This window comes from Pungitius pungitius, chromosome 5 (assembly GCF_949316345.1).
Source record: "Pungitius pungitius chromosome 5, fPunPun2.1, whole genome shotgun sequence".
Lineage (NCBI taxonomy): Eukaryota > Metazoa > Chordata > Actinopteri > Perciformes > Gasterosteidae > Pungitius > Pungitius pungitius.
Genome location: NC_084904.1, coordinates 23,643,659 through 23,668,375, shown reverse-complemented (window position 1 = coordinate 23,668,375; position 24,717 = coordinate 23,643,659). Strand labels below are relative to the sequence as shown.

At 47.9% G+C, this 24,717-nt stretch overlaps 4 protein-coding genes across 7 annotated transcripts; 2 read left to right on the top strand and 2 right to left on the bottom strand.

Annotated features, from left to right (window-relative positions):
- Positions 1 to 166: 166 nt before the first annotated feature.
- Positions 167 to 12,066, bottom strand: adam9 (ADAM metallopeptidase domain 9). Its single transcript, XM_037482668.2, has 24 exons — positions 11,553 to 12,066; positions 9,206 to 9,306; positions 7,857 to 7,915; positions 7,448 to 7,526; positions 7,187 to 7,263; positions 6,548 to 6,731; positions 6,167 to 6,232; positions 5,945 to 6,016; positions 5,696 to 5,865; positions 5,530 to 5,611; positions 5,141 to 5,274; positions 4,892 to 5,063; positions 4,608 to 4,700; positions 4,421 to 4,525; positions 4,254 to 4,344; positions 4,068 to 4,173; positions 3,817 to 4,000; positions 3,662 to 3,742; positions 3,479 to 3,584; positions 3,150 to 3,297; positions 2,856 to 2,949; positions 2,746 to 2,775; positions 2,572 to 2,630; positions 167 to 2,473 (listed from the first exon to the last, which is right to left on the bottom strand). Exons 1-24 carry the CDS (start codon positions 11,635 to 11,637, stop codon positions 2,404 to 2,406), a joined length of 2,448 nt encoding a protein of 815 aa, XP_037338565.2. The 5' UTR covers positions 11,638 to 12,066; the 3' UTR covers positions 167 to 2,403.
- Positions 12,067 to 12,452: 386 nt separating this feature from the next.
- ercc6l (excision repair cross-complementation group 6-like) lies at positions 12,453 to 19,150 on the bottom strand. 3 transcript variants are annotated; one of them, XM_062562656.1, is made up of 5 exons: positions 19,035 to 19,150; positions 18,598 to 18,829; positions 18,009 to 18,053; positions 13,798 to 17,173; positions 12,453 to 13,338 (listed from the first exon to the last, which is right to left on the bottom strand). In XM_062562656.1, exons 2-5 carry the CDS (start codon positions 18,651 to 18,653, stop codon positions 13,171 to 13,173), a joined length of 3,645 nt encoding a protein of 1,214 aa, XP_062418640.1. In that variant the 5' UTR covers positions 18,654 to 18,829; positions 19,035 to 19,150; the 3' UTR covers positions 12,453 to 13,170. The 3 variants fall into 3 exon arrangements, with proteins under 3 accessions (XP_062418640.1, XP_062418641.1, XP_062418642.1); XM_062562657.1 differs by lacking the exon at positions 19,035 to 19,150 and having other exon boundaries at positions 13,882 to 17,173; positions 18,598 to 19,002; XM_062562658.1 differs by lacking the exon at positions 19,035 to 19,150 and having other exon boundaries at positions 13,924 to 17,173; positions 18,598 to 19,002.
- On the top strand, positions 19,113 to 21,585 carry srp19 (signal recognition particle 19). 2 transcript variants are annotated; one of them, XM_037481866.2, is made up of 5 exons: positions 19,113 to 19,304; positions 20,441 to 20,516; positions 20,680 to 20,751; positions 20,827 to 20,935; positions 21,009 to 21,233. In XM_037481866.2, the coding sequence occupies exons 1-5, from the start codon at positions 19,267 to 19,269 to the stop codon at positions 21,197 to 21,199; spliced, it is 486 nt and encodes a 161-aa protein (XP_037337763.1). In that variant the 5' UTR covers positions 19,113 to 19,266; the 3' UTR covers positions 21,200 to 21,233. The 2 variants fall into 2 exon arrangements, with proteins under 2 accessions (XP_037337763.1, XP_062418644.1); XM_062562660.1 differs by lacking the exon at positions 21,009 to 21,233 and adding an exon at positions 21,260 to 21,585 and having other exon boundaries at positions 19,123 to 19,304.
- Positions 21,586 to 21,707: 122 nt separating this feature from the next.
- Positions 21,708 to 24,546, top strand: rsph14 (radial spoke head 14 homolog). The gene is made up of 6 exons (XM_062562659.1): positions 21,708 to 22,124; positions 22,481 to 22,583; positions 22,791 to 22,909; positions 23,304 to 23,535; positions 23,661 to 23,797; positions 23,984 to 24,546. Exons 1-6 carry the CDS (start codon positions 21,950 to 21,952, stop codon positions 24,256 to 24,258), a joined length of 1,041 nt encoding a protein of 346 aa, XP_062418643.1. The 5' UTR covers positions 21,708 to 21,949; the 3' UTR covers positions 24,259 to 24,546.
- Positions 24,547 to 24,717: the final 171 nt, after the last annotated feature.

Here is a 24,717-nt window from a genome sequence, read left to right as displayed (position 1 = left end):
ATAGCTGTATCATGGTACGTTCCTATTATTTCAAAATGTTATTAACATCATTAAATAAAAATGAAATGTTGAATTAACATGTTATTACGAGTGACAATAGTAACAAACAATTAACATAAAAAATGCTTTGATTCGCTTTACTCTTAAATAAAATACTCTCCAGTGATTGAATAAAGTTTATTAAATGTTCACATGATGCTGCAGAGCAGCTCGGTCTCAGACAGCTGCTGCTAAAATAAAATCACAGCAACATGTAGGAACCAAATCAGAACCATCACCACGAATACAATGTTTACATTTGCAAAAAGAAAAATCATTTATTATAGTAGAAAAGTGGGGGGATATTCCCAGCGTTGCCATGGTAACAGGTCAGACTGTTGTTACACAGGGGTCACACAGGTTTAGCATAAACATGTAGAACTGCTCATGGAGATGCCCCCCAAGCAGCACACACACCTGACCTTTGACCTCTGAGCTAGTGACCAGCAGGCTTCAGGTCAACCTGCTTCGGTGCTGATCTCATGTATTCATATGTACATGTTTTTTTTATAAATCTCTCGTTGAGTCAAACCAAGAGCGACCTGTCTGACTTCCTTACTTAAAATAAATGCTGTTTTGCTTGAGGTTTCATGGGAGCTCATCAAAAATAAATTACCCGAATATTGATTGAATCACTTTTGTTTTTTGTATATTTAGAAGAAAAAAAAATGTTTAAACAATTTTGAAAATTAATTCTTAAAACAGTGATATCTCTATTTTTCTTCCTGCCTGATGAATAAATGAATTGACAAAAAGCTAAACTGTCAAAATAAAGATTAACTGAGAAAATTAAATCACTGCAGTCCTCATAGGAAATTCCTATTAAACCTTTTTTTAGTTATATGTGATTTATCTTTATTATATATGGACTACTTTTGGCGGCGGATGGACCCTGAGGGCTGGATGTGTGAGACCAGCTGATTCCTCCTCAGGACATCAGCTGACTTCTCCTCCTTAAAGTGATGCATCAGCAGAAGTGCTGGGCTGTAACGGGACGCTCTTCAGCTGCTCCGACATCCCAGAATAACTTTGCTCTTTTCCTCCTCTTCCTACAGGAGGAGGCGTGGAAGCGAGCAAAGGGCACGGCGTTCTCCTCGTGAGGGACCTCTTTAAAGTGTGGAGCCAGAAAACTCAGGTCAAATGGATCCACTGACCAAATAAAAGCTCCCCCCCAACATGAGAGGGGCGTGTCCTGTGAGCACATGTGATGAACTCTAGTCCTCAAACAGTTAGTTTTTCTGAGAGAACAAGAGACACGATGACATCATCATTGGTGCTAAGCCCGAAGTAACAGCAACCCTTTGTTAGCTTCTGTATCGCATATTGTAATTCTGGACTATTTGAGTCTCTGGAGTCTCCTACTGGCCGTGTGTGTGTGGACGAGGCCTGGCGCGTCCTCAGGAGACACCGACAGAGCTCAAGTGTTAGCATAGCTTCAGAGTCCCAAACATCAACGTACCGTTCAGACCCAGAACAGGAAGTAAAAACCTAGAGGAGCATTGCTCCCATTTCTACAAGGAGGGGGGGGGGGGTCAATGAGAGAGCACCAGTGCTTCAGTGAACAGAGAGGAGTTCAAGTGTAAGCTCCACCTCCAGGGACCTCTGTGTCATCAAACCAGCCAATCAGAGCGAGGGCTCTGCACGTGATTAGCAGCTAATTAATCAATCAAATCTGAGCAATTAAAGACCATTGGGCGCTAAATATAGTGGTTACATTTGTACATTCAAGGTGGACAGTGATATAATGACCTTCTAGCATGGTAGCACGCTCATGGGATTCTCATGTTGGATTTTGTATTTCTGCAGAAAATAGGAACCTAGACTTTTGTTTGAGATCATTTTCACGAGTGAACAAGGCGTGAATTCCATCTGCAGAAGTAAAAATCTAATGTGTAAATAGCTACGTGCTATGAAATCAATGACCTGACACACTCCTATATTCCATGATGCTAGCAGTGGTGTGACCTTTTGAACTGTTAACTTAGCTTCAAATATCGGATTAAAAAACGTAACAAGCTAACTGTATAGTGGATCATCTGTAATGGGAGCAATAGTAGGAAATCTGAGAAGCACTGCTGCTAACTAGCATTAGCTACTGTTAGCCAGCATGCTAATGAAAGTAAATCTGATTATTAGTTAGAATGTTTGGTGACAGCTCTGTCACCTGAGCTTTGTTCCATATGGGACTAGATATAATCAGATCAGTTCTAGTCCAGTGTGACCGGGCCCAGGTTCTGTCGACCATCTTGGCTCCATAGTCCGTTGCCGGGCTGATGCTGGGTTTCAGACTGAGGTTGAAGAAGACGAGGAGATGAGAAGGAGGACGGTGTGGTCCAGGTGGGGTGGACGGGGCCCATCGATTGGTTAAACAGGTGGAGCGGGGGCGGGTCTTTGCGGCACCAGAGGATGAGATGCAGCAGAAAGTTTTGGTTTACTGAAAAATAAAAGAAGTCAACGATCACAAACTGCTCCGTTTAGCATTACTCCTCATTTCCAGAACGTGATGAGAGAGACGTGAGTTACTGATCTTACTGAGGAGGAGGAGGAGGCCTCAGAGCGTAGGAGGAAGCCGTCCTGCTGGTCTCCACCACCTGATGGAAAGACGTCTCCTTAGCTTTAATGTTTATTCTACACACTATTACTACTTTAACTGAAGAATCCTAAAGTAGCAGTAGTACTAGTATTCCAGTGGGAGTAGTACTTTACCTCCTGTGGTGGCAGCAGCTGAGCGTTGTGCTTCATGTAGAAAGAGGACAAGATGTTAGGACTCATATTGATGACATCACAACACGCATGGTGCTGGACACAAGACTCACCCCATCTTTGACGATGCTGTTGCCGTGAGTAACAGGTGGAGGCTGTGCTCTGGGAGGTGGTCCTCTGCTGCGATTGGCTGATGTTGCATCGGCCCTGGACACAGGAAGTGACATCAGCTCAGTGAGTCTTTCACAATAAATGTCTGACAGAGGGCAGAGGGTCTTTGAACAGAGGACAGTGAAGGACAGAGGGTCTTTGAACGCAGCACGGAGGACAGGATGTGGAGGCGTGGCAGCAGGGAGGAAGTGATGTCAGCAGTCAGCTGTCCCTGGACTTGATTCATATTGACTCACTGGGCACCATGTGACCTCTTCCTGCGGCTCAGCCCCAGGCGACGCAGCAGCTCGTTCTTGCGCAGGAAAACAAACGCACCCAGAGCGAGAAGAGGAAGGACGAAGAAGAAGAAGACGAGCAGCCCGTCTCTGACAGACGTGTCTTTATCTGAGGACAGACACAAAGTATTTACAGCAACCAGAATGATGAGAAACATTTGCATTTACATAAGAGAATTAAGGAGTAAGGCTTTAAGTCTTAAGCATTTATGATTTAGCATGAATAAATGAATGAGCTTATGTGAGTATCCATTGTTAGTGTGATCATAGGAGATGACATTAAAAGGTACCGTTCCAGGTGGGACCGCTGTCCACGCTGCCCCCGTAACCTTTGACCTCACAGAAAGGTGGCGCCCAGCCGTCATCACAGTGACAGTTTCTGTTACTGTTACACACCTGAGAGACAGACAGGTCAGTGTGTGAGACACAGACGAGCGAGTGTGGGAAACCCCTGAGGGACAGACATGTCTCACCCCGTGTCCGTGACACTTGTCCTCCACGTCACAGTCGTAGTTCAGTGCATCGACGCTGCTGCACTCAAAGTTCACGCAGACCTGAAGGCCACAGAACGACGTGATTAGGACCCGCCCACAGAAGCATGGGAGCGCTCCGATTGGTCCCTGCTCACCTTGTTGTCTCCACACTTGCTGCCCTCGTTCACCATGCCCGGATCGGGGACGTCCGACCCCAACCTGAAGTCCACGCCGTAACACGTGGCCCCCCCGATGGGCGTGATGAGGATCGCCGCTTCGATGCCGAACGCCGTCACCGTCTGGACGTTGGAGCACTGTAGCTTCCCACACATGGCGTTTCTATGGAGACGCAGCAGAATGAGCACGATGTCCTCGGGGGACGGGCGTGCAGCCGGGGACACGTTACCTGCTCTCACACTTCTTGTGGCCGTAGTTGTGGTAGCCGCAGTTTCCAAATCGATCTCCTTTGCTGTTGACGTCTTTGAAACAGACGTCAGGAGCTGCTTTGGCCTCTGAGGAAAAGGAGGACGTTACGTCAAAATGAGTCCACGTCAGAGAGAGACATGGACTCAGACCCACGAACAGAACCCACTGGATCCAAAGATGGCCTGACACTGTCCATCGTAGTGTTGACACTTTCCGTTATAGCAGAAGGCCTGATGTGTCCTACAGGGATGTCCATTCTGCAAAAGGACATGGTGTTAGAGCACAATGAAGAGACACGGGGGGGGGGGGGGGACCAAACATCTCCAGTCTCACCTGGACAAAGACGTCCATCTGACAGAGGGACGAGGACCCGTTGCAGTACTCGGGTAGATCACACTCATCGGTGCTGGACCGGCACACCGACCCACCTGGCAGGTACTGCACACACACACACACACACACTTAAATATATACACGTGTAGGAGGACATGTGATAGTCATGTGGTGTGGATCAGTGTACCTGACATTTGTAGCAGCACTCTCCATATGCACACTGAGCACCAGGCCTCAGCCTACAGGTGTGGTACTCACAGCAGGGGTCCTCCTCACACTCCTGACACACACACACACACACACACACACACACACACACACACACACACACACACACACACACACACACACACACACACACACAGACACACACACACACACACACACACACACACACACACACACGTTAATCCAGTGAAGCTCATCAGAACATCGACGGGTACCATGACAACAGGATGTACACAGACGGACCTTCTGGGTCCCACAGTCACACTCCTCCCCCACGTCCACCAGGCGGTTCCCACAGGAGGGGGCGCTGTAAGCCTCGTCGGGCCGGGGGACGTTCAGGAGACACGAGCCCCCCGTCTGCAGGATCATCTTCTCAAAGTCATCAGCGCTGCAGCTGCTGAAGTTCATGGAGCCTCTGGGGGGGGGGGGGTGTGTATATTAGTGTGTGACTGTGAGTGTGCGTCTGTGTGAGTGTGCACGTGTGTGTCCTACGTGGCTCCAGAGTTCATGATGCAGGCCTTCACTGAACACGAACACGAGCGGTTGTCATCGTGGTTCATCCCCAGATTGTGACCCAGCTCATGAGCAACGATGGAGGCAAAGGAGGCAACGTTGTTGCTGAGGAACTGGACACAGAGACAGACATGAGGACAGAGACCATGGAAGACGTCTCTCACATCACTTCAGTGGTGAGTGGACCTTCAGAGCCTTGATGTTCTAAGGTTTACTTCAGTACACACTCACGCTATTCAACTCATACTATACTCTGTGTCTGTGGCCTTTGAAGCTCAAATACACAGACTTCTCCATGTGACTTGAATGCAGCGCGTGTGAGGTGAAAAACAGATGAGTGAGCCAATGAGAACACAGCAGCAGCGTACCGCGTTGATCCCGCCCCCGTGGCTCCTGGAGCAGACCGTGGAGACGTAAGCCATTCCAGCTGTTCCCCCAAAACTCTTCTTCCTGTTACGACACCCTCGTTACCATCATCATCATCACCACCACCACCACCACCACCACCCTGTGTGTGTGTGTGTGTGTGCTCACAGGACGAGTTGTGCCGAGTCATGGCGCTGGCGGGGAACGAGCTCCTTCTCTCTCCACTGGGTGAAGCGACTCAGCACCTCCCCGGCTCCTCCGTCAGTGCTGATCCGGTTCTGCTGAGTCCAGATCTCCAGCCCGACCAGGACCACGCGCACGTTCAGCTGCTTGTAGATCTGAACACACACAGGGCGTGTATTGTACACGGTGCTTATACAGGGGGGCAGTAGTACTCTGAATGGCGTGTGTACTCACGCTGTCGACCAGGTTGGCCAGATGAACCATCTCGTCCCTCACAGCCGTCTCGTTCTTGTTCAAGAAATTATACTGAAGAGAAGAAGAAAGATGTTACACACAATGCTGCATTCCATTGTCCTTTTTAATGCTGCACCATAGTGTTTGGCTTTAGGAAGTAGAAAAACATCAATGATGTCATCATCGGTGATCCTCTGATCGGCGTGTGTGTGTGTGTGTTACCCGCTCGTTGTCCACCACCAGCAGCAGCTCCACGTAGTGCGTCTGATGGAGAACTGCTCGCTTCATCTGCAAAACCACAACAAGCCCCTCCATGACGACACGCACAGTATACTACACATCCTGCATCTATAGCATTAGCGGCTAACTTTAGCATTAGCGGCTAACGGCTGAAAAAAAGCCTCCCTTAGACGTAGGACTTGTTGGTGGGTGGCGGGTGGAGTAAATGGATTCATTTGATAATTGGGGCTACTTGGCTCTGGCTTTGGGGAGGAGTGAGAGGTCCTGATCCAATGCACATGTGTGGACTCCTTTGCATGTCATATGGCATCATTTGTGAACGAGGTGAAGCGTTGGTGGTTTGTGAGTTAGTTCTGGACCCACCCTGCTGTGGCCTCGCTGGTGGATTTCCTCCGCCCTGTACGGAGCACGCTCCTCTCCGTGGTGCGGCGTGCCACACCCCCGGGGCTGTGATGTCACATCCTGAAGGCGGTAGACCAGGTGCTGGTCGGGGGAGGAGCCTGAAGGCTCGATGCCGTAGCTGTTGTCAGACAGATGCATCACTCCTCTGAAGAATAGAGAAGTGAAAAGGTGGATGTTGTAGTGACGTAGTTAGACAAGGAAGTGACCATAGAGACGCCATATACATCCATCAGAGACCTGTCAATCACAGTAAGCCCCGCCCTAATGCATCCCCTCTTCATGGTCTGTTTGACTCTTTGTGGACCTTTACAATTAAACACCTTGATCTCTAGTTTAAGTGTGCGTTTGTATGTTATATATATATATATAATATATATATATATATATATATATAATATAATATATACACGTATAAATATATATATAATATAATATATACACACACACACACGTGTGCTTGTGTGGGATCCACTGAGGAATCACAGACGGAAACAGCAGGGTGTAAATCACACTCTCATCCCTCTCAAGGACAAACTTAGTTCATATTTATAGTCCCTGTACAGATGGCTGTGTGTGTGTGTGTGTGTGTGTGTGTGGGACCTGAGGCCGTTGCAGATGCTCATAGCGACAGCAGAACCCTCCATGTTCTGAACGGAGCCCTGGTAGTGACAGTGGTCCTGCAGCACAACAACACACATTAGAGTCTAAAGGGGGGGGGGGGGGGGGGCTCCCCTCGGGGGATTTGATTATCACACACACACACTTTTCTTCTTCTACTATTTGATTTCTCCTGACTTATTGTTCTCTCCTAAATCCCAACTTTTTGGTCCCATCAGGTGTGTGTGTGTGTGTGTGTGTTACCTGTAGAGGGGGTCTGGAGGTGATCAGGGACCCGTTCTGACTGTAGGAGAACACTGTGAAGTCTGCAGGAAGCAGCCGTCTGAAACAACAACAACAACATGTAACTTCCTTCCTGTAGAGTGCATCCTTCAAAATAAGAGCCTCAATAGCTGACAAGCTGAGGTCAACATAACGAGATGTGGATGTTTGTGTGGTCGTTTATCTTCATTTAGACTATAAAAGTTATCACTTTATCACTCTGTCCACTGGCTTCACATGCGTGTAGATCTCATAGTCCAAGGGAACAATTCGGTTCTATGGATGTTCCTCATTCATCTCCTATTCTGTGTGTTTGGATACAGTCAGCAGGTTCTAAATAATTAACGTTCATTGAAACATCAGTGCTACAGAACATCAAATCACATCTTACTCGTTTCTCTCCAGATGAACAACGTGATCGTTTCCATCCACACTGATGACGTAAGACACCTGAAGAAAGAGAACATGTGTAAATCTGTGATGTTCTGAGCAGGAGACAAACATCTGGTTCCTCCTGAGTTGAAGCTCCACTGCGCACACACACACGTCACTGGGGCTGGATTCCAATAGTCCATAAATGACCTCTAACGTTTGTTCCTAACCACCTTTCCTTGACCTCTGAGGAAAACGTCACAGGGTCAAAGAAAGAGGATGAGGAGAGTTGGTGAGGAGTCAGGAAAGGACATGGCGGTGTTTAGGGATGGACTCCACCTGAGCTGCTTAGTTGTGATGGAGGAGACGCATGTTGGTGACGCCGGTCGGCAGCGGCTACAAAGAAGCCTCTGAGATGCCTTCATGCGTCGTTACAGAGTGTCGTTACAGTGTGTCGTTACAGTGTGTCGTTACAGAGTGTCGTTACAGAGTGTCGTTACAGAGTGTCGTTACAGAGTGTCGTTACAGTGTGTCGTTACAGTGTGTCGTTACAGAGTGTCGTTACAGAGTGCCGTTACAGAGTGTCGTTACAGAGTGTCGTTACAGTGTGTCGTTACAGAGTGCCGTTACAGAGTGCCGTTACAGTGTGTCGTTACAGAGTGCCGTTACAGAGTGTCGTTACAGAGTGTCGTTACAGTGTGTCGTTACAGAGTGTCGTTACAGTGTGTCGTTACAGAGTGTCGTTACAGAGTGTCGTTACATAGTGTCGTTACAGAGTGTCGTTACAGAGTGTCGTTACAGAGTGTCGTTACAGAGTGTCGTTACAGAGTGTCGTTACAGAGTGCCGTTACAGAGTGTCGTTACAGTGTGTCGTTACAGAGTGTCGTTACAGTGTGTCGTTACAGTGTGTCGTTACAGTGTGTCGTTACAGTGTGTCGTTACAGAGTGTCGTTACAGAGTGTCGTTACAGAGTGTCGTTACAGAGTGTCGTTACAGAGTGTCGTTACAGTGTGTCGTTACAGTGTGTCGTTACCGAGTGTCGTTACAGAGTGTCGTTACAGAGTGTCGTTACAGTGTGTCGTTACAGAGTGCCGTTACAGAGTGTCGTTACAGTGTGTCGTTACAGAGTGTCGTTACAGAGTGCCGTTACAGAGTGTACACTTGTGGGACAGAATGAGCTCCTTTCCTTCGGTAAAGGAAGGTCCAGTGGTTCCTAAAGGAGCTAAGCAAGGAAGCATTGAGGCTCCTTTCCTTAGCATCAGATAATAGAAAAGCTGGCACCACTTCCACTTGTCAAAATACTAAACAGCGTTTCCAAAAGGTCAAAGGTCACTCAAACCACCCACTTAAAGATCACAGTAGTGTTACCTGATTGGGTGGTCTGCCGTTCGTGTCCCGCCTCAGCCGGCCTCCTATTGGTCGCGGGACAGTCAGCTGATAGGAGGAGAGGTGTTGTGTCTGCTCGGAGTCTGCAGGAGGAAACAAGTCAGTAGAAAAAGGAACCGAGTCAATGAGAACCCTCTGAAACGTCTTAGGAACCACACACCCCTCCAGGCACCAGGGGGCACCGAGGTAACCATGACAACGCCACCAATGACGCTCTCCGTGGTCGGACGGCACAAAGATTACTGCGTCTAAGGCTCTACTTCCTGCGAGTTGGTTGCTTTCTCGGTGGTTAACGTATTGGTTGACGTAACTATGGCAACAGCACTCTGCCCAAACGTCCCCTGGATGTGCTCACGACATAAAGAGGTGTTTTTGGTTTCCAGTGAGGAGATGGAGATCATCCACAGTGCACCGATTCACAGGGTAGAAGATCTGCTCCACACTCCGGTGTGTTACCATAGCAACCAAAGTTGCTCTTTGGCAGGTTTTATTTTCACACGTCATCACAGATCACCCTGCGGTGTGTTGAGAGTGAGTCGTGGTTATAACTTTATAACAACAATGAGTAACCCACAACAAACTCTCTTTACAGGGTAAAACACCACAACTTTAGACACATTTTGTAATACTAATAATTGTACATTTATAATAATGACCCCGCTGAACTGCATGCTGGGTACAACTGACAAAACAAGAAGTAACTCTGCTGCTGCATGAAAACACAGAAAAGAGCGACACAGGAGGAGCAACCAGAGATCAGAGATGCACCAACACAACGTGGCTCTGTTTGGGTTTTGGTAAATCTATTCATTACTAAAGGAAAGGAGCCTTGATGCTTCCTCACTGAGCAGTGCTTACCTAACCCTAACCCTCCTTCACTAAAGGAGATAACTCTGTGCCACAATGTTTAAATAGTGACGCATCATTGGTCCGTCCAGGAGAAATAACGATCATGATGTAGAAACGCAACCGTTAGCTTAACAGAATGCTGTCTTTTCCTAGCTCCTAACTCCTCATCAACTCTCCTAACCATCTTTTCTTGACCCCGGTTTATTTTCCAGAGGTCAAGGAATAGATGTTAGGAAGTCTTTAAAGTCATTAATGGACTCTTTGAATGCAGCCCCAGACTCAAGTTTATGGAGAGTTTGTGGGACAAAGTCCTTGTTTCACAAGTCTTTGCTGACATGCTAACATGCTAACATGCTAACACGCTAACGTCCAGGTCAGAGACAGACAGGACTGAGAGTTTGTCGACAAGTGGAAACGCTGATTTGTTCAGTCAGAAGAAAAAAAAACCCAGAGTGAGTCACCAGGAAACAGGGAGTGTCTCTGTGTGTGTGTGTGTGTTTCCAGTAAATGTGACACTGATGTTGATTCAGAGTGTTCCTGTCTGTGGATCCTCTGCTCACAAACAGACACACACTGGCCGTCAGGCTGCAGGGTTAAACAGGGTTTACTTCCTGTCAGTGTCAGAGCTGCTGAAAGCAAAGCGGCTTAACAAGACGTAAACACACACACACACACACACACACACACACACACACAGTGTATGTAACTTGTGTCGATGTAAAGCTGAAGGTTCAATGAAAAGAACATGTGGACAACACAACGTCATCTTGTTTGTTGTATGATAAAGACCATCATTCACTAAATGAACATCATGCTGCATTGAAAAAGACTTGAAACTAGAGACTGAGACCATAAACTCATGTTTACAATGTTTACTGAGGGAATAAATCAAGAGAGAAGTAGAGTCATTTCCTCATAGACGTCTATGGGAGCAGAGGAGTCGCCCCCTGCTGGTCACTACACAGAAGTAGAGTCATTTCCTCATAGACGTCTATGGGAGCAGAGGAGTCGCCCCCTGCTGGTCACTACACAGAAGTAGAGTCATTTCCTCATAGACGTCTATGGGAGCAGAGGAGTCGCCCCCTGCTGGTCACTACACAGAAGTAGAGTCATTTCCTCATAGACGTCTATGGGAGCAGAGGAGTCGCCCCCTGCTGGTCACTACACAGAAGTAGAGTCATTTCCTCATAGACGTCTATGGGAGCAGAGGAGTCGCCCCCTGCTGGTCACTACACAGAAGTAGTCATTTCCTCATAGACGTCTATGGGAGCAGAGGAGTCGCCCCCTGCTGGTCACTACACAGAAGTAGAGTCATTTCCTCATAGACGTCTATGGGAGCAGAGGAGTCGCCCCCTGCTGGTCACTACACAGAAGTAGAGTCATTTCCTCATAGACGTCTATGGGAGCAGAGGAGTCGCCCCCTGCTGGTCACTACACAGAAGTAGAGTCAGTAGTAGCATAGAGTACTCTTCCTCCTCACCTGTGCACAGTGTGTTTCCGCTCATCAGCAGCAGACAGAAGACCTCCAGCAGCTCCACTCTGCCTCCCATCATCTTCATCTTCATCTTCTCCTCTGTAGATGTCACCGGCTCACACTGTTCCCCGCGCTTGTTGGGATGATACCGGTTGGACTCGTGTAGGTCGTACCGTGTTCTTGCCGCCGCAGAGCATCGTGCTAAACACCCGGAAAGCTTTTCTTTCTCGGCCGAGCCATTCCTGTCACCTCGGCCAGCGGTGGATCAAATGTAGCTTAGCTTAGCTTAGCTTCGCTACCGGTCGAATCCAGAATGTCTCCCGTTATAGTCCCAGGGGTCAAATCCGTGAATTTAGACACGGGCTGTGAGTCAGGACGTCTCCTCTGGCGGACCCGCCCTCCCGCTCCGGTAAATCTCGTGCTTACAGAGCGGAACAGATATTTCTCTCCTCGTAAACTCGATAAGAACCTTAAACAAGCGAGCGGAAACATCCACTGCTTCCGGGGACGGCCTTCAAAGTAAGAGTCGTTCGTTAACCGCACAATGAGACTAGGCTGAACTGCGGCTTATGTCGACGGACTCGTTTCACTTCATGGTTCCTAAAGGTTTGCTCGTGTTGCAAAGCGTTTCACCTCCAGACCACCACGTGTGTAAAGGATGCGGTTAGCAGACCAATCACAGCCTTCCGGGCTGCGCGAGCTCGCGTAGCTTTTGATGCAAGTTTAGAACAATGTGTCGACGCACGCAAACACGCAAGAGGCTCTGTGTGCGTGTCCTTGCGTTTCTCTGAAAACGCAGAAGCATAAACCAGGCTTAAAGGCTAACATAAATGTATTTTGTGCCTCTATAAGCCTGTAATATTATTTATATGGTGATAAATAAATATTCTCACACTTTTTATTCCCGCACATTCATTTATTTGAATTACAGTGTGCTTTAGTTTATTTTAAAGCACTGATCATTAATTATATAATGTTGGTCCATTTCACTAAAACTAAAAAATAGACAGAGAAAGAGAAAAAACCACTCTTCTTCCGCAAGTTAAAATGAAATGCATCCGTTCATACCAAACTTAATGTAAAAACAGTAACCGGCTCTACTCTGTTCCGTCAAAATTTGAGTTGAGCTTTTATTTTGAAGTCTCACCGGTGGAGCCAGTTATGGCTTTCTGATGACGTCAAAAAAAACTACGAGCTGGAAAGAAAAGTTCTAACTGCGCCTGCGTCGGGCGTAAAGAGGGGCAAAACAAGCGCCCCCTCGAACACTATAACTTTATTATAATTTGATGCTACTTTGAATGCAGTTCAGCCGTCACCGGAACACCGCCGGCAGGTCCCGACACTGTATTTAAACGCATCCATCAGGCAGCCAATGAGGCGTCTGCAACAATAACCGTTGCAAGTTCATCCCAAAAAACGAGATTGTATGAACTGTAACTTTTATAAACTAAATAAATAGTTTATATTATTTCCCCAAATACAAAACGTTCTAAATCACTTAAAATATACCTTTTTCTTGAAGTAACTATTGATTAATAATCTCACCAGCAGCATATTCTCTATGTATTCATTCTAATCCACTGGTTTAATGTCTCTTCCCTCTTTCTTTCTAAGAACTGCAGCCTCAGCTCCTCTCGCTCAGCCTCCGGTACAGCTGGATGGTCATGAGCTGGACCTCAGGGTCTCCAGGCTTCAGGTCCACGGCCCTCAGGAAGAAGCTCAAGGCCTCGTGCAGGTTCCCCTCGCTGCGGCTCTGCTTCCCTCTGGAGACCAGCGAGAAGAAGCTCAGCTCCTGTGAACACAAGACATTGCTGAGCACCACGAGGCAGCGTTTATTGCACACTACGCTCTGCTGTCTGTTTAGGAATGTGCTTACGTCACTTTGTCAGGTTTTAACCTGCAAAACACATCCTCCAATAACTTTCAGATCCTCCTTTTAATGGCAGTCGACATTCTAAAAGGAAAAGGTCTGGGTGTTTTTGTTACAAAGATTTTGTATATATTATGAACAGGTTTGGATTATTTTGCTAAATAACTTAAACAACCAGCATATATTCTCAATTTATTCAAAACATTTGCAAAATGTTATATTCACAAATGTTCACAAACCCCAAACTTATTTTAAAGAGTTTGAAATGTATTAAAAACCGTAAATGCTGTTTGATCCAAACGGCCGTAAGCAAACCAGTCTTAACCCCTGACCTTTTATTTATTTCATTTCAGTAATAATTTATATGCTTTCATTGCTCACTTCCTGTGCAGGCTCCTCCTCTTCCTCCATGATACTGTTCACTTCCTGTGCAGGCTCCTCCTCTTCCTCCATGATACTGTTCACTTCCTGTGCAGGCTCCTCCTCTTCCTCCATGATACTGCTCACTTCCTGTCCAGGCTCCTCCTCTTCCTCCATGATACTGCTCACTTCCTGTCCAGGCTCCTCCTCTTCCTCCATGATACTGCTCACTTCCTGTCCAGACTCCTCCTCTTCCTCCATGATACTGCTCGCTTCCTGTCCAGGCTCCTGCTCCTCATTTGATGTCTCTTCCACTGAGTCCTCCCGCCGATGCTCATCAAGAGATGAACCAAGAATTTCCTCTTCGTCATGGCGCGTTCCTGAAAGCTCATCATCATCATCATCATCAGCTACGTCAGTGGGTCGGAGGTCAACGTCCTGGATCAAGGACATGATGAAGGACCGGCGGGAGGCCACTGAGGTGTTTCCTCCGACGCTCTTTCTCGACCGAGGAGCGGCGGGGCCACATTTGGGGGTGGAGGCTCCGAGTACCTGGAAGGAGTTGTTGAGTGGAGCCTCGTGGTCTTCGGGGTTCTCTTCTTCACTGTCATAAATCACTGCGGCCCTCTTCTTCTTGGCGACCACGACGGACTGGTCCATTTCGTCCAGACTCTGGCCGAGTTCTTCTTGGTGCCGACTCTCTGAGAGCGATTTGTAAACGTCGAAGCTTCCCTCCGACTGCAGCTTGGACAGCAGCTTCAGCTCCTCTTCATCGGTGTCCCGAGGATCCAGAACCTCGTCTGACACGTCGCTCTCCTCCAGCTCCAAGTTGAAGTTGCCCTCAAAGGACTCGAGTCCCGAGCCAGTCCCAGAAGGCGACGCCTCCGTCTCCAGCTTCAGGAGCGAGAGCCTCTGGTTCCGCGGCGGAGCGACGTCTCCATCGACCGGCGGGATGGCCTCCAGCGACCGGCCCATCGGTTCTTCAACCAGAGACTCCTCAATCACCTCCTCCAGGGAGGCGTCCCTCTCCTCCCGGTCCACCGACAGGTTCTGCTCTGATCGCTCTTCTCGGGCTCCTCCCAGAACAACGGGCGGATCTTCTGACGTTCTTTCATCCGCCGTGAGGTCTATGACGTCGTCAGAACCGGACCGGTCCGACTCCACGACAACAGGGGGGGATCTGCTGAGCCCGCGGTCCGGGAGGGAAGGACAGGGACTCCTCTCCTTGGGGGGCCGCTCCCGCTCGCTGATCCTCGGCTGTCGGAGCCACGCCGCCTCCGTGCCGGACGCCATGCTCTCCGCCAGCTGCAACTGCAGCTCCGACTCGGCCTTCATTAGCTCCTGGGCCTTCTGGACCCGACCCTCGATGTAGTGGTGCGCCTCCTGGTCCTCCGGCGCCTCCTCGCCGTGGTTGACGTCGAGGGAGAACATGAGATCGTGGTCAGAGATGCCGAATATCTCCATGGCGTGCAGGTGGGCGATGTGCTGGTCCAGCTCGGGGTCTGTGTGCCGGTGCCGGGCGTGCAGGGCCTGCAGCTGCAGCTGGGTGGAGGAGGACCGTGTGTCCTCCAGGATGAAGAGCTCCTTCAGCTCCTGCTTGCTGAAATAGCGGAAGGGGTTCTTCTTGTCCCCGGTGTTCTGCCGGATGAGGGAGTCCTTGAAGACCTGCCGCCTGTAGATCTTCTCCTCCACCGTGCCGCAGGTGATCAGCCGATAGATGACGACGTTCTCCTTCTGGCCGATGCGGTAGGCCCGGTCCACCGCCTGCGCGTCAGTCGCCGGGTTCCAGCTGGGGTCGTAGATCACAACCCGGTCGGCCGCCGTCAGGGTGATGCCGACGCCCCCCACCTGGGTGGTGAGGAGGAACACGGAGTAGCTCCGGTCCGTCTGGAAGCGGGTGATGAGCTGCTCTCGCTGGGCGATCTGCGTGATGGTTCCGTCCAGCCGCACCACCTTGAAGCCCCGGTTGCCCAAGATGCGCTCGAGGATGTCCAGCACCTTCCTGAAGTGGGCGAAGACCAGCGTGCGGTGGCCTTCGCCCCGGAGCCGCTCCAGGAGAGCGATGAGGAACACCAGCTTCCCGGACTCCGAGATCAGGGTGTCGTCGGGGACGTTGGCGATGCTCCCCGTGTCCGGGTCCGGGTCGCCGCCCTGCTGACCCTCGGCCTCACTCTCCCCCAGGCCCAGCTTGGCTATGGCGGCGGGGGAGAACAGCCTCGGGTGGTCGCACAGCTTCTTCATGATGTTCAGTTCGGCAAGAGGCGACCTCGTGGTCATGAGCAGCTCCTTGATGTGCTCCAGAGAGAGGAACTGCCTGTAGATGTCCTCCTGGACGGAGCTCAGGTAGGTCCAGACGATCAGGTCGTTCTTCCTCTTCAGCGTCGGCATCACGGCTCCAGAGTCCTCCGGGACTCGCCCATCTGGGTCTTCCCGCTTTGCCCTGTCCACTTTGTTCTTCTGCACCTCCGCCTTGGTCCTGCGGAGGAAGTACGGTCGGATTATGGTCATGAGGTTCTCGGACATCCGGCACCCGAGGGCCTTTTCCCCGGGGGTGGCGTCCTTCTCCCTGGCCCGGGTGATGGGGTTCTCGTACTCGGTCTTGAAGGTTTTGGCCGTGCCCAGCAGGGTGCCGTTGCACGCAAAGTCAAACAGGGCCCACATCTCCTTCAGGTTGTTCTGGACCGGAGTGCCCGTGAGAAGGACCCGGTTCCTGGCCGGGATGGCGTAGGCGCTCTTGGCCGACTTGGTGGACGTGTTCTTGATCTTGTGCGCCTCGTCCAGGATGACGTAGTCCCACCTAAACTCTCTGCCGTTGTGCGACGACAGCTGCTGCCAGTTGTTCATGACCATGTTGTAGGTGGTGAGGACCACGCCGCTCCGCTTCTGGACCCTCTCTAGATTCAAGGTCCTCTCTTTGCCGGTGCCGTGGAACTCCTTGACCCGCATGCCTGGAGTCCACTTGGCGAACTCCTTTGTCCAGTTGGTTATGAGGGACGTGGGCATGACCAGCAGGGTGTGCTTGGCCAGCTCCGAGTCGTACATGCCCGAGAGGAAGGAGATGACCTGGATGGTCTTCCCCAGGCCCATGTCGTCCGCCAGGATCCCGCCCTTGCGCCCGTCCCGGTAGAGGCTGAAGAGGAAGGCCACTCCGTCCCGCTGGTAGTCGTACAGCTTGTCATGCAGCTCCTTGAAGAGCATCAAGCCGCTGCCGTTGACGTCCACGAAGTCGTCGTCCTCCTCCTCCTCCTCCGAGTTGCTGTGGGCGAGGTGCTCCTCGATTTTCTTTATGCGTCCTTTGAGCTTCTCGCTCTGCCGGATGTTGTACGCCAGCTTGAAGAGCTTCAGCGCTTCCTTCATGTCGCCTCCTCTGCCGGCATCCTTAGCTTCCAGAATCAATCTGAAGGGGAGAAACCGGACGTCGGGGGTCAATCGAGAGAAGCTCTGTTTAATGGAGCAGTTTGGTGCTCTCATCTGAAGTCATTAAAGCACTAAACCCGTTTGTCTCCTTATTAAAGACCACTTGGTTATTTATAGTTTAGAATGAATACATTACCAATACCTGTGATTGTGATCTTTAGAAAAGCAAACACGTTGGTACAGAGAAACTTTTTTTAAAAGAGTCAAACATTATATATAATATACATATTTTGGTTAAGGTTTGTTATTTTCACGTTAGTTAACAATAAAATGTTTTAGTGGAGAGAAGTTGTGTTGCAGTTAAAACCGATCAAATATTCTTAACATAATTGAAGTTGATCGAGTACGACATTGAAATCTGTGCGTTGGGAAACATGGAACTTTTACTTAAAGCTTTACTTAAAACTCAAAGCAGTGCATGAAGCCGTCGTAGCTTCTAGTCGATTTTATTCATGAAATAAAGTGCTGCTGCGTGTTTCTTTTCATTATATTCATTTGTAAATCTGTTTTCAACAACAATTCGAATATATATACAAATTTGGAATATTCGTTGACAGTCTACAGACATGTTATATTTTTATTTTGAATTAATATTTGTTAATATGGATCATCAACCAATATTTAGTATCAGTAGAAATAAAACCGATCTAAAAGTTATATTTTGTCCATGTTTATATTTACTGTTGATTGGAGCTTTGATTTGTTGTTAATTTGACACCTTTTGGTGTTTTGGCGATTAAAGGAACAAACAGATCTAAAGTACTGAACACATTTAACACCGTGACAATGTAATATTTCACAGAATAATGATGTACCTGTGGTAGGTGGTCATCTTGTCGTCCGAGTCCACTGACAAACACCTGAAGAGACAAGCTCAAGGTTACGCACACATGTGATGTACAAATAACTAAAGTACACAAGAAGCATCAGCTTATCGGCACTAAACGTATTAAAACAGTACAAAGGGCCTGCAGATCAATCAGCGCGGTCATGAGTGGATAATGATTGATTGATCTTTTACATTTACATGGATTTAACGTAGAATATTGATCTTCTGAAAATATATTGAGATGAACCCATGTGAGAAATGGATCGCACCTTTTTACTTGATTATAATTGCTTTATAATTAATAGAAAGTCTATACAACATATTTGTTTTTCTTTCTAAACGTATATATTAGCTCACTTTTCCACTTCAGTTCATTATGTATGTACTTGTACTTTTACTTAATAGCAATACAATGATGTTAATATCTGCGCAAACACCATTTTAATCCCATGTAACAGCAGGATCGATTCTTGTTTCTGACTCATTCCCATGGAACTAGTTAGCATGAGCGTGGCTAAAGCTATAGCAAAGTTAGCACTGATGCTAATGTCAGCTAGGGGATTAGCAGTACTCACTCGTCCAGTTTCTGGGAAATAGCCTCCACGTCGCCATGAGCCTCTCGGACGTCCATCCTCAGAACGGCGCTTCTTTCGTTTCACGGTTCTGCGGCGTTTTGTTTTGTTTTATTTTTGAAGAAGTCGCTTCCGCCCCGCCAAAAGTCTACAACGAATAACTGATGTCGCTATTGTGACGCTTTAAGGCAGGTCCAATCAGGGGAGGCGTAGAAGTAAGGTAGGCGGGTGAACCCTAAAGACAAGCCAATGAGAAGCGGTTATCCGAGCCAGAGACTTTATAGACAGAGGTAACGTTACATAACGCGTTGCGAGTTAAACTAACGTATTTCCCCTCGGTGTTTGTAATCATTCTCACTACAGTGGTGTCATCAACGAACTAATGACAATAAATAAATACTACAATACATTAAAAAGGTCATAAAGGAACGCGGCTATACCTCCGCACCGTAGGTGGCGGTAACAACTTCCCACGTTGTCTGAAGTCCGCCAACAAACCGAAGAAGAAGAAGAATAAGATGAATCGTACACACGTCTGCTGCTATCAGCCGGTCCCCGTGCTAGCGGGGCGGATACTACCGTGTGGGAGAAGCAGCCGTATGGCGGCGTGTTTTTACGGCATCAACCCGCATCGTTGGTCGTTTTATCCGATAAAGACTCGACCCTCCGACCATGGCTCATCTCACTCAAAACCCCGCTGACAAAGAGAGGTGCGTGCTTCCAGGGGCTGTCCGTGTAGCCTAGCTATGCTAACAGTGCGCTCACGAGTCACCTGCTCAAAACATTAGAACTTTAACGTTATATCTGCGAACATGACTCGCGTTCCACGTGTCTGTATCGTGGAGCTAAAGGGCCGCTCTTCAACTCGGCATTCATTGACTTTGGGGTTTAGATTTAAATCTCCAAAAACCCTGGACTTTAGAACGTTTTCGCTTCACGTAACCATGCGACGTTGAGGAGAAGTAGGGGATTGTGGGAGAAACGTCAACTAGTTTAACTGTCGTAAACCGACGTCTCTGTTTAGCGGAATAAATCCCGATTACTGCCAAAACGTTTCAAAATTAAAGTTTGTGATGTGTGGAGATTTAAAGACGCGTGTAACCGTGTCAAAGCTGGAAGTGCTGTGTTTTCCCACGAAGTCTGGCCCGTGGAGGTCACTTAGCGTGACGTGTATCAGAACGGAATGACGTTAAATACGTGCGTATTACCTTCAGTCACTCAATTGTTTCTGTTAACTAAAAATGCTAAAAATAATAATCTATTTAGAAATATACACACTAATCCCAATACTGATTTCATGTTTTTATCAAAATCAATCATCTCTTCCTGTAAAACCCAATTCAGAATTGATCCTTTGTAAAATCATACAGATTAATCATCTTAAATCTAACTTCATATTTCTCTGATGTTATAGTTGCTCCTTGTCTGTAAATACACAGAAAGAAACTAAGCTCTCAGTCTGCAGACGACACACAAATCTACACCACCACGAGACTTTAATCCCGTCTGAGCAGGTTTACTGGTTCAGGCCCAATTCAGACCTCAATCTGAACAGCTATTTATAGACAACTAAAGATTAAGACTACTGTCACCTGAATAATCCATCAATGAGTTGAGGACTTGTGTCGCAGGATTTTATAAAAACCTTCCCATATTGTAAAGATGTGTTCAAAGGTCTCTGGAAAAAGTCAATCAGAACACTGCAGACCGTGGACCACATCCCTCCAGCTCTGAGGGTCTTTACACTTCCTGTAGGAGGAAGTCAGGACTGGAGAGGTCAAAGGTCACAGCGACTCAAGAGTTTATCTTCTAAACTGGATCATTTCACACTTTGTATGTGTTCCAGGTTCATCTGCGTTTATCCGATCTACATCAACAGCAAGAAGACTCTGGCTGAAGGACGAAGGATCCCAGCAGAGAAGGTGCCTCCATCTTTGTTTGTAAACAAGCCGCTGGTCGCTAGTGGACGTTTGATTTGTCAACCTTTCATACGAGCCGCTGGTCTGCGCTTCCTTTGGATTTTAGTCTATAAAGTTTATTCCAATTAAAGTCACTAAAGGGTCTGTTTTTTCCGTTTATCTGCAGGCAGTAGAGAATCCTTCCTGCGCTGAGATCAGAGACGTGCTGACGGCCGCCGGGCTCAATGTCTACGTGGAGGTAAGAAGAAGCTCTTCAGGGGTCACTCAGTGAAGAACATTACAAGTGTATTTGAATACAACGTGTGTTTTTCAGAACAAAATGCATCCAAGAGAGTGGAACAGAGACGTGCAGTTCAGAGGGCGAGTCAGAGTTCAGGTGAAGCAGGAAGACGGAAGCTTCTGTGTGGACAAGTTTACATCCCGTAAGTCCTCTTTGAGACATCTTGTCCTAATCAGGAGACCAGTGTTGTCTGTGTGTTTAAGCTGCCTCTTCAGGTAGAGAGGTGATGTTCTATGTTCTTACTCCTTCAGGTAGAGAGGTGATGTTCTATGTTCTTACTCCTTCAGGTAGAGAGGTGATGTTCTATGTTCTTACTCCTTCAGGTAGAGAGGTGATGTTCTATGTTCTTACTCCTTCAGGTAGAGAGGTGATGTTCTATGTTCTTACCCCTCAGGTAGAGAGGTGATGTTCTATGTTCTTACTCCTTCAGGTAGAGAGGTGATGTTCTATGTTCTTACTCCTTCAGGTAGAGAGGTGATGTTCTACGTAGCAGAGATGATCCCTAAACTAAAGACCCGGACTCAGAAGAGTGGAGGAGGAGATACCAGCTCTCAGCAGGGAGAAGGAGGCAAGAAGAGCAAGAAGAAGAAGAAATAGATGCACATAAATGCATCACATGTTTTCCTTTTTGAATATGACGTCAGAAACTCAACTATTTCTTGTTTTTCTTTGGGGTTTTAGTTCTAAACTCTGAGTGTCGTTCATCTGTTTCCTCTTCAAACATTTATATTATTTAGTCACGTCATTGTGTCACTTTTGAAGACATGAACAATAAAAGTTTTTTTCCATTCATGTTACAGTGTGACTTTGGATTTAAGACATTAATAAGTGGAAAAATGAATTGATTTTGTATTCAAAGATATAAACCCACAAAACGACTGATGAAACATTAAGCTTCCATTTGAAAGCTGTAAAACCGCCTCCGTGTTGTAAAACTTGCGTTGTGGCTAATGCTAGTTAGCTGACGCTAGTTAGCTAGCTTCCGATCACGTTTACGTCATCCGGATGTGACGTCGCTTACACCAACCTCCTAAATATGGTTACTAAGCAACGGCGTTGCTGCATTTCTCCCCGTTCCCTCGGCCCACTTAGCCCACTTAGCTCAGGGCTAGCTTAGCTCTCTCACTAGCCTGTTTCGTTGGTCATAGGCGGGCGGATGACCGGTCCCCCGAAGCTCTGGACCCGGGCCCCGGTCGCCTTCGGCCGGCTGGCGGTGCCGCAGCTGTTCGGTGAGCTGACGCGACCGGAAGCGGACGTGCGGCTGCGGGCCTTGGTGTCGCTCTGCGGGCTGATGAGGGACCCGGAGCGGGTGTACCAGGCCGTCCGGGGGGGTAACGGCTGATTTTATGTACAACTCATATATGACATCTAAGTAAACTGTATTATACTCTAGTACAATATCTAGAGTTTAATGTACTAGTACAACTTTAACATCTAGAGTTTAATGTACTACTATGTGGGGTTTAATGCAACGTACTGTGGTAAAGCTGATATCTAAGGTTTAATGTAGTGGTGAAACTATATAAACTACAGTATTTATATAATATTAGTACTTTCACAAGTTTGTACTGAGAACATTTCTCTTGATTTCATTAGTTTTGGAGTTTTACACACTTTATTGATATGTGAAGGAATGAGATTCCCTGATGGGAGGAGAAAGGAGTCCAACCTGCTGACGTCTCTGCAGGGTTTCTGGAGCAGCTGAAGGTTTTGTTTGTGGATGAAGATCCTTCAGTCAGAACCACAACCTGTGAGCTGCTTCACCTGATGACGTCACACAGCATCAGCAGGTAGACAGACCACCTTCATGTACATCATGAGACCCTCAGAAGGAGATGGAGCTTCGTTGGGACTCGGCAGCCGATTAATCCTCCAGTGTTGATTTAATGAGTTTATGTGACACTGAGTCACAAGCAGCCACAGTACTACGCAGTAGTACTACCTGTAGTACTTGAGGTATCCAGCAGCTGGGGGGTAACAGCGTGTGTCTCCTGCAGACAGGCCTTGCTGTCCTCCTCCCTCCTCCCCCCTCTCGCTCTGCTGATGGATGACTCCTCCTCCTCCTGCAGGAGGAGGAGCCTCCTCGTGCTGAACGGCCTCGCTCTGCTGCCAGAAGGTAAGCTCCTCCCCCCTGATCTGTCACAAAATATTCTAGTTGGGATTGACACTATTTAACTGAATACATTCATATTTTCACACCACCTGATTTATGATATATACATATGATATATACATATGATATATACATATGATATATACATATTATATATATATATGATATATACATATGATATTTACATATTATATATACATATGATATATACATATATTTACATATGATATATACATATGATATATACATATGATATTTACATATGATATATACATATGATATATACATATGATATATACATATGATATATACATATTATATATACATATGATATATACATATTATATATACATATTATATATACATATGATATATACATATTATATTTGACTCTCAGGTGCAGAAGCTCTGCTCACTCTCATTCCTAAGCTGATGCAGAAGCTCAGGCAGGTGATGGAGGAGGAGGTAGAGGTGAAGGAGGTGCTGCTCCTCTCCACCATCACCTCCTGCTCCAGGCTCAACGCCCTGCCGGCTCTTGCCTGTGACGCCATCTTGCTGGTGGGGGGCCGACTCTCCCACCTCTCCCCCAACATCCGCAGGGAGGCGTCTGCAGCGTTGATGGCCCTTAGGTTAAAGATACTGTGACACTTCAACTCCATTCAGTTTATATAAAATCTACACTTCACCGTTCATCACAGATCCATGTGTTGTATTTCAATGGGACTCACTGTCATGCTCATGGACCCCCCCCCAGTGCCTGTGAGGAGGGGCGGCGGCGGGTGTGCGAGGAGGCGCTGCTTCCTGCAGTGGTGGAGCTCCTTCAGGACGGAGACGTGGAGGTTCAGGCCAACGCTGCCGGCGTCCTGATGTACACCAGCGTCATCACAACAGGTACAAGTACACCGGCCCTCACGGTAACCATGGCGATCCAAAGCTATGGAGGCTACTGACTACATGATGCATCCTGGGAGTTGTAGTTTCCTCTAGATGAGCAAGTCTGTCCACCTCCTTCGGACTGAACCTCAAATGCCCCATGTGACCCCTTCAGACCAATCAGGTAACAGAGTGTGATTGCAGGCAGGCAGCGGTGTCTGGACCTGAACGTCATCCCCGTGCTCCTGGACCTGGTGACCAGGGACCAGGAGGAGCAGGAGGAGACGAGCAGGAGCAGGAAGGCCCTGGTCATGTTCTCCCTGAGGGCCCTCACGGCGCTGGCCGAGGCCCCGGTGGGCCGGTGCCTCCTGCTGGAGCAGCTCCCCCTGCTGGTGAGGAGGAGCGGGGCAGCAGAGGAGGACCTGGACGTCCGCAGGGCCGCTCAGACCGCCGTGAGGGTGATCACCTGGACCCCCTGAGACCCCAACGGGGCCCCGATAAAAACCGTTAACCCTCCATCGTTCATTATTTGTTCATTGATGACCTTTGTTGGCTTAGGAGTTATTATATCTTTATTTTGTAAAAAGCCTCTATATTAACATATAATCATTTTATACATACAACTAAATCGTTGGTCAGAGAAACAGGAAGCTTAGATTTCAGCACCTTCCTGTTTTAGAGTTTCACAATAAAACTCACTTATGTTGAATGCAATAAAGCCCTTACTGCAATAATGTGCTTCTAATGCCACAACACAAGGGGGGGGGGGGGGGGGGTCCTCAGCTTGGGCCTCCTCTCTGACCTGCTGCTCTGAATGGAGCCGTTCAGCATCACATTAAGGCCACAGGCTCTTTGTCTGGTCCAAACACACAAAATAAATATATAAATATATATTATAGAAAGAGACGGGTAATGGACTGGCCCAGAGACACACACAC